The sequence below is a fragment of the Mastomys coucha genome, unplaced genomic scaffold (assembly GCF_008632895.1).
Source record: "Mastomys coucha isolate ucsf_1 unplaced genomic scaffold, UCSF_Mcou_1 pScaffold22, whole genome shotgun sequence".
NCBI lineage: Eukaryota > Metazoa > Chordata > Mammalia > Rodentia > Muridae > Mastomys > Mastomys coucha.
In genome coordinates this window covers 134,792,520-134,800,890 of record NW_022196905.1, presented here as the reverse complement: position 1 = coordinate 134,800,890, position 8,371 = coordinate 134,792,520, and the positions used below count along the sequence as shown (strand labels likewise).

The window sequence follows — 8,371 nt, the reverse complement described above, 5'->3', positions numbered from 1 at the left end:
CTCTCTCTCTCTCTCTCTCTCTCTCTCTCTCTCTCTTTTCTTTCTTTTGAGACAGAGTTTCTCTGTATGACCCTGGCTGTCCTGGAGCTCACTCTGTAGACCAGGCTTGACTCCAACAAACAGAGCTCTGCCTGCCTCTGCTTCCCAAGTGCTGGGACCACTGGATGGGAGCATGTTTCTAGAGACACAGCAAGCCTCTTGCCACTGAACACCCCCCCGCCCCCAGAGCCGCTGTTTCCCTTCCCACCTCAAGTCCACCTACCAGCCTCCCTCCCTAAATCAATGTTGGAGCTCTGGACTCTGGAAGACGTTTCTGGAACATTTTAGAACCAAAACATATCCTGGCCCCCAAAACAAACCTTTTAAGGACCCAGATTGTTTTCAACCTGGTGGCCTAGAGTAGATCATGACACTTTAAAAGTCAAACTTTGCACTGGGCAGTGGTGGCTCACGCCTTTAATCCCAGCACTTGGGAGGCAGAGGCAGGCAGATTTCTGAGTTCGAGTCCAGCCTGGTCTACAGAGTGAGTTCCAGAACAGCCAGGCCTAGGCAGAGAAACCCTGTCTTGAAAAACCAAAAAAAGTCCAACTTTGCAATTCTGTACCCCAGGTTTCAAATCTCTGATTTTTCAGCAAACCAACTACAGGCGAGGTGCCATGGCAGGAAGGTTATTGAGATGGCAAGTGTTTCAATCATTGGGATGGCTTCTCAAGCCCCACCCCCACCCCACTTTGCACACTGCTCTGAAAAGGGTGTGCTTTAATCCAAGCCAAGTCTCCATAGCTGAAATGGCTTGACCAAGTTCTTGCATCACGAGGACACTCACAGAGCCATCAGAATCTGGAAACCCTGGCACTCTTGCCACATGTATGACTCTTACAGACTGTCCCTTCAACCATCTCTCCCTAGGCATGCCTTGGAAGGCAGAAGAATCCATTTTAAAACCAGACACAACAGAGCTGGAGAAATAGCCTGGGAATAGGAGGACTCACATCTGATCCCCAGAACACTGTAAGAAAGCTGGCGCTAACTGGCCAGCCAGCCTCATCAAAGGGTCCAAGGCTAGGGAGAGGCAACCTCTGTCTCACTAAATGAGGTGGGGCTGGAGAGATGGCTCAGTGCATAAGTGTTCACCACACAAACATGAGGACTGGAATCTGGATGCCCAGAAGCCATGTAAATGCCTTCATGTGATTCCAGCCTTGGAAAGTGGAGGCTGTGGCTCCTCAGAGAGAGCTGGCTAGTGAGACAGACTAACCAGAGCTGCCAGATTGGGGGTTAACGAGAGACCCCTTGGCAATGAATAAAACAGAAAGGTGATGCAGGTTGATTCTCCACATCAACCTTGGATGTCCAAAGGCACACACACATTCACATGCACACACAAGTGCACAAAAATATGCATGCACCCCACACACATACATTTAAAAAAAAACAAACATATGCAGGAGACCCCTCTTTTTCAACAGGGCCTCATGTATTCCAGGGTAGCCTCAAGCTCAATAGAAGCTAAAGGTGACCCGGTACTCCTGATCCTCCTGCCTCCACTGGAGTTCTAGCATTACAGACAGGCATTGCCATGTTGGTTTATGCAGTGCTGGGAGTGGAGCCTGGGCTTCGGTGTTATGTTAATCAAGAGCTCTATTGACTGAGCCACATCCTGGTCCACATAGCAAGCTGCAGACACACTTCATCCTAGGTCTCTGTTAGTGAAGAGTCAAATGGCCAGAGCAGTGTTTGCTGTGCCTGGTGCCCATGTAAACAATCAGATCTCCAGTGCCCTTGTAAACAACAAAACAAACAGGTTTGACAGTGTGCTCTCCAGCACTAAAGGGCAGGGACGAGAGCACCAGCCCCGTGCTCCTATGAATTCCACTATGTCTATCTTGCTACAATGGACTGATTAGTCTCAACCTCAAGTCGAAATAAATCCTCCCCTCTGGGCATCCTCCCCTCTGGGCTGACAAGATTGCTCAACAGGTAAAGGGCTTGCTGCCAAGTCTCACATGAGTTGACTGGAGCTCACATGGTAGGAGCAGAGAATCAACTCCTGCAAGTTGGTCTCTGAATCCACATGTGGGTTATGGTATACATACGTGTGCACATACACACACAAATAAGTAAATGTAATTTAAAGCTCAATCTTTCCTTCAGATGTTTGGCCACAACAGTGTATAGGTACCTGGTTATCTCCCTGGTGGTTTGAATTAGACTCTCCAGTAGAAATCCTTGATCTCAATGTCTGAGTGTTGTCGGAGGAAGGAGATGGTTATGAATATTCATCACACTCATGAATATTAATAACCACGATTAATATTTTATAATGTTGATAAATAACCAGTGCCTGCCTATACAAACACCACCTCTGAAGGTCCTGTGGCATTTTTTTTCTTTTTTGGTTTTTCGAGACAGGGTTCTCTATGTAGCCCTGGCTGTCTTGGAACTCACTCTGTAGACCAGGCTGGCCTCGAACTCAGAAATCCACCTGCCTCTGCCTCCCGAGTGCTAGGATTAAGGGAGTGCGCCACCACTGCCTGGCTGGCATCTCTTTTTCTTAATCTTTAATTATAGTTTGCCAAATACCAACATATTCACTCAATAGCATAGTCAGGACCCTGTGTGATAAATTAAACACCACATATCCAATTTTTCACTGGGGGACTCTATATAGGTGCTCTACCACTGAGCCACACTCCCATCCTCTCACTGGAGACAAGCACTCTACCACTAAGCCCTTTTTTAAGTTTTGAAATAGGATCTCACTGAGTTGTCCTGAACTCACACTGTAGCCTAGGCAGGCCTTAAACTTTGATGCTCCTGCCACAGCATTGCAAGTACCAGGGCTAACAGGCCTATGTCACTAGGCATGGACACTTGGGTTAAAGGAAAAGCCAGGGTGGAGAGTTGACTTTGCTCTAAGGCTCTGACCTGAAAACAAGTTCTTTCTGAGGCCATTTCAGTAGGGAGCCCGGAAGATTTATCTCCACTTCCCCTTTTCAAATGCATCACTTTATAACAGGGCTCTGGGGCTGAAAAGATGGCTCAACAGTTGGGAACACTAGCTGTTCTACCAGAGGATCTGGATTCAATTCCCAGTTCACAAGAGTTCCAACACTCTCTTCTGGTCTCCTTAGACACTTGGGCAGACATGGGTTTTCACACTCAAAGGATGCACCTGCCTCTCCTTAAGAACAGAGGCAAGGGGCGAGATGATGGCTCAGTGGTAAAAAGCACTGGCGGTTCTCCCAGAGGACCTGACACGTGGTGGCTCACAACCCTCCGAAACTCAATACTCGGGGATCAGGCGCCCTCTTCTGGCCTCTATGGGTACTCCATACACGTGGTGCACAGCATACATGCAGTCAAAACACACCCGTACATACAAATATTTTTTTAAAAAAATAAATAATTATTTAAGAAATAAATTTTTTAAAAGCCTGTGATGGCTGGGCTGGATACTTTGGGTATGTCTCCTAGGGGTCTAGGTGTTGGAACTTGTTCTCAGGGGACCAGGGGAGTCTCAGGAGGTGAAGTGTGAGACTCAGCCAGCCGCACTGCTTCCTGTATGGTGAGATCACTCCTCCCACACATCCCAGCCGTCTGAGGGCCTCACAGAAGCTGATGTTAGCACCACACTCCTCACAATTACTGAGCCCCAGGGGATTTTTAACAGTAACCACCCTCCCACCCCCACCTAAAGCAGCCAGCTTCACATTTAGGCTCTTCTCCGGTGAAGACACTTTTGAGATGTTTTGAGGGGAGGTGTGAGACTTGGATAGCCCATGAGCTCCTGGCCTCTTTCCTGGGTGTGTTTCTTGCCTGACCCAAAGAACCACAGGAATGCAAGAGTGCGGGCGCCACACTTTACTCCAGCTTCCTCCCACTTTCATATTAAATATATCTGAAATATATTAATCTTAGAAAACAGTATTTAACACAATGTTCCATGAATACGGGCTGTGGAGTAAACAAATCCAGATTGCAAAAAAGGGTGGGGGTGTGGGACGCAAAACTCTGGAGAGTGAGGTGCTTGGGTCTTGGTTGGACCGAGGTCTCCAGATGGGAAAGGCGTGGCATCCTCTCTGCCTGTCATACCAGGAAGGAAAGGAAGCCAGAAGGGAACCCAGGAGGCCACAGGGTCCCATCCTCAAAGGACCGCCTCATGAGACAGCCATTCAGTTTATTGGCGTAGCATGAGGGCTTATGGGAGTTCAGTCCCTGAGCAGGTTTTCTGGCTTGGGGTAGCCAAAGAGAACAAAGTCGGCCTCGTAGAGTTTATAGAGCTGTTGCCTCCAGGCCAGGGGGATGTTGGCGAACCAGTCTTCCTCCCAGCTGCTGGCCGTCCTGTTCCGGTAACTGGGGGGGAAGTGGAGCTGGGAGTCTACCTTGAGGGACCTCAGGAGCTGGGCAGCATCCTCATCCAGGGTCTCCAGCTTCCCCACGAAGTCATACTCTATCTGGCACGGGTGGCAGAGGCGGTACACCTGTCGCCAGTGCTCGTTGAAGGGCGCCAGCTTCTCCGTGTGTGGGTCCAGGAGGTACTGGATGAAGTTGGCAAAGGAGACCTTGAGGCCGGCGCTGAAAGCCTCGCTCACCGAGGCGGGTAGGCTGGTGTGGTTGGCGTACAGCCGGAGCATGGGCACCGCGAACTTGCGGTAAAACTCCTCGTTCTCCAGCTCGAACTTGCTGCGAAAGGCCGAGATGAGGCGCACGAAGGGATCGCGCACGAACAGGAACTTGGTGTACTTCTTCAGCTTGACCTTCATGAGGTGGCGGGAGAACTTGCCGTAGCGGCGCCAGAACTTGTTGAAGGTGAGGTGCGTGCTGGTGTTGTGCACGTGCTCCCGGGGGATGTCCAGGGGGTCTCGGTAGGGGCTGCCCCGGTCCAGCAGGCTCTCGCTCAGCACGATCATCACTCGCTTCCAGTTGGTGCAGGCCACCTTGGGTACGTAGCAGTAGATGACCCCGTGGCGGTCGTCCACGATCAGGTGGTTCAGTTCGTAGTTGGGGATGTCATCAAAAGAGCGGTCCTTGGTGGGGAATGCCAGGCTGGCGTTGGCACAGAAGTCTCTCAGCAGGCTCCTCCTCTCGGCCTGCTGCCTGTCCCGGTCTGGGCTCTGCTGGGCATCGTGGGTGGACCAGTCGTAGCCTCTCACATTCTCCTCCATGTGGCTCAAGACTGGCTTGCTGGGGGCGGGCGCCGGGGGGTGCTCAGTTTTTCTCCTGGAAAGGTCGTTGTGCTTCGCGTCGTCAGAACTAAGGAGCGTGTTCAAAAACTCATCCACGTCGGAAGTGAACACATTCTCCTCGACCAGCCCCTGGGTGGGAAGGGGCTCTAGGATGTGTGGCCTGGAGAGAGACGTGTGCAGATAGAAGTGGGCAGTGCCCACGTTGTCCCAGTATACAATGATCAAAAGGATCATGAGGGCCGACCCCAGTACCAGCCACAGGCGGAAGAGCCGCGGCTTGGTCATGCTGCCCTGGGCAGGGCCCACACCTGGCCCTTCACTTCAGCCTTGTGCACAGCTGGGACATGGTTCTGGGTGACGGACCTAGAGAGTTCAGAACACACCAGATTAGAGGTTCAGAATAACATGGGCTTTTCTCCCACATGCAGGGCCTTGGGTGGCTGGATCCCCTGCCCCCACTTCCCACTAGCCAGCCCACTTGCATGTCCAGCCTCTAGCCTCCCTGTGTAAATTCTAGTCGGGGATTCAGTTACTCCATCTTCAGGAGTCACCAAAGTAAGTAGAGACCTTTTTGTCCCTGCACTGAAAAGGGTTAAGGAGCCAGGTGGATGTCCCAGGGAATAGAGAGCTTATTGTGCAAACATGAGAACCCAATTTAGGTCCTTAGAATTCGATTCATCCAGGTGTGGCCAGGCACATTGGTGACACCCTTAATCCCAACATCAGGCTAGGCAGAGGCAGGCAGATCTCTATGGATTGGAGGCCAGCCTGCTCTACGTAGTGAGTTCCAAGACAGCCAGGACTACATAGAGAGACCCTGTCTCGAAAAACAGAAAATAAGTGTGGTGTGGTGGCATACTCTTTTAATCCTAGCACTTAGGAGGCAGAAGCAGGAGGGTCTCTGAATTTGAGACCATGCTGGCCTCTACAGTGAGTTTCAGGACAGCCAGGGCTACACAGAGAAACCCTATCTACAAACCACTCCTACCCTACCCCAACCCAAACAAATGAAAGCCAGTGTGGAGGTGTGTGCTTGTAATCTCAGCACTGGAGCTGTAGAGACAGATAGGAGGATTCCTGGGCTACGCTGGCTAGCCTGGCTAGCCTAGTGGGCAATCCTCATGTCCCAGAGAGAGACACTGTTTCAAAGAAGAAGGTGCATGGTCCCAAGGGAATGACAGATGTGCTTGACCACTGACCTGCATACACACGCCCTATACACATGTGCCCCTGTACATATACTGTTGGTATCAAAAGACCAGTTTTGCAGATCGGCTCCAAACTCAGGAATGTCACACATAGGTGACACCTGTTGCCATGACAACCACATACCTTCCCAGAGTCCACTTCCCACACTTACCTGGTTATGTCACAGCCTAAATAAAAGTCAGGCCCTTCCCACCTTCCACTCCTTTTCCCTCTGTTTTCCTCTCTTTCCCCTCTTTGTCCCCAGTAAACCTCCTCCACGTGGAACCGCTTTGGCCTGGTGTTGTGTGTCCAGATGCAAGCTGCTATTCTAACACATCAGATACACACTCACATACACCCACATACAAACCCCAAGATGGATGATTGTGAGGATGCTGCCTGTGATTGACCTATGGCTGCTAGCCTTTGTATACCCCCCACCCCGCTCTCTCTCTCTCACATATACACACAGACACATAACATAAATAATAATAAAAAAAAAAAACCAGAAAGGAAAGAGTTTCCCAGAAACTAACCATGAGAGGAGGAAGGACAGGAGGGAGGAGAGGAAGGTTGCTTGCTATGAATGTCCGTCACCAGGAGGCTAAAGCTGCCCAAGCCACCATTCTCCTAAAACCCTTCCACTGTGCATTCTCAGACAGAGCGAGCGCAGCTGAGCCAGCCCCTACAGTAATATGCAGTGGACATCAGTAAAGCGACCTGCCTCTGGCACAGGCTGGCCCCACGTGGATCATCAGAGCGCACAAATGGCATGAGCCCAAAGTCCAGGTCAGGGGTTAGCAATCTGGTTCCCAGGCTCCAAAGCACGATCAGTGGTCCTCAAGGAAGTGCAGCTGTCCCATGAGAGAGCAGGGTCATGCTCACAGTAGCTTAGTGACAGATTTAGTAACCGCCATTCCACTTAAGCTCAGCACCAAAGGGACCCCTCAGAGGCAAAGCGGAGAGATACTACATTCCCACTCGCATCCAAGTTCCAGGTGGCAACCATGGGGCCCAAGCAGAAAGCTGATCACTAACCCTCATTGACAGGAGCAAGAGGCCCCGTGACTGTCAGCATGATGACTAGGTAGCCTGGGCCTTGACCCTACCTGGAGTCAACCGCTAGGAGAGCTGGTTAGATGGTGTGGAGTGGGATAGCCAAACTGACTCCCTACCAGCCTCACAGCAAGACCCAGAGGGGGCCAGAGTCCACCTTTACTCCCAGCCCCATGACATGAAGTGGGGCGGACAGAGGAGATGAAGGCAGAGCTGGCTGTCACTCCACTTTTCCCATTCCTTTCCAATGGGACAGAAGATATGAGTCATACAAACACTAACCAAAAGCAAGCAGAAGCAGTTAGATTAGTAGCAGATGAAGAAAACTTCGGAAGAACTCAAGGAAAGGAAAGATGTTGTGTCATCACAGAAAACTCAACCCACAAAGAAGACAAGAGTAACTACAAACACATATGTATCACACACTATAGCTTCAAAATACAAAAAGCAAAATTTCAGACTGGAATGTAGCTCAGTTAGCCCTCGAATCTATCTCCAGAACTAGTTGTAGCATGCCTGTAATCTGAGTACTCAGGAGGTCGAGGTAGAGGATCAGGAGTTTGGGGTCATCTTGGGCTACATAGTGAGTTTGAGGATAACCTGAGCTACATAAGACCCTCTCTTCCAAAAAAGTTGTTGTTTTTTTTTAAATATATTTTAAAGGTATATTTGGGAGGGAGGATCCACAATTATAGTTGGAGACTTGAACATTCCAATCTTTTCTTTACATTTGACTTTGATTAATTACATGTATTTGTGCTTCTGTCTGTCTGTGTGGGTATCTGCATTCAAGTGCAAAAGCCTTCAGAGCCCCTGGACCTGGAGTCACAGGTGGATGTGAGGACTGATGTGGTCACTGGGAAACTAGGATCCTCTGTGAGAGCAGCACACCCCGACCTCTGAGCCATCTCTCCAGTCTTCACTAGGGTCCTCTGTGA

At 50.3% G+C, this 8,371-nt stretch overlaps 1 protein-coding gene across 2 annotated transcripts in view; it reads right to left on the bottom strand.

Annotated features, from left to right (window-relative positions):
- Window positions 1–3,849: 3,849 nt before the first annotated feature.
- The window catches only part of Chst12 (carbohydrate sulfotransferase 12), a 20,720-nt gene continuing 16,198 nt past the window's right edge, over window positions 3,850–8,371 (bottom strand). For both annotated transcript variants that reach the window (XM_031338525.1, XM_031338526.1), the window contains exon 2: window positions 3,850–5,552. In XM_031338525.1, the coding sequence (XP_031194385.1) occupies window positions 4,212–5,474 (1,263 nt within the window). In that variant the 5' untranslated portion in view covers window positions 5,475–5,552 and the 3' untranslated portion in view covers window positions 3,850–4,211. The remainder of the gene's footprint in view (window positions 5,553–8,371) is intronic.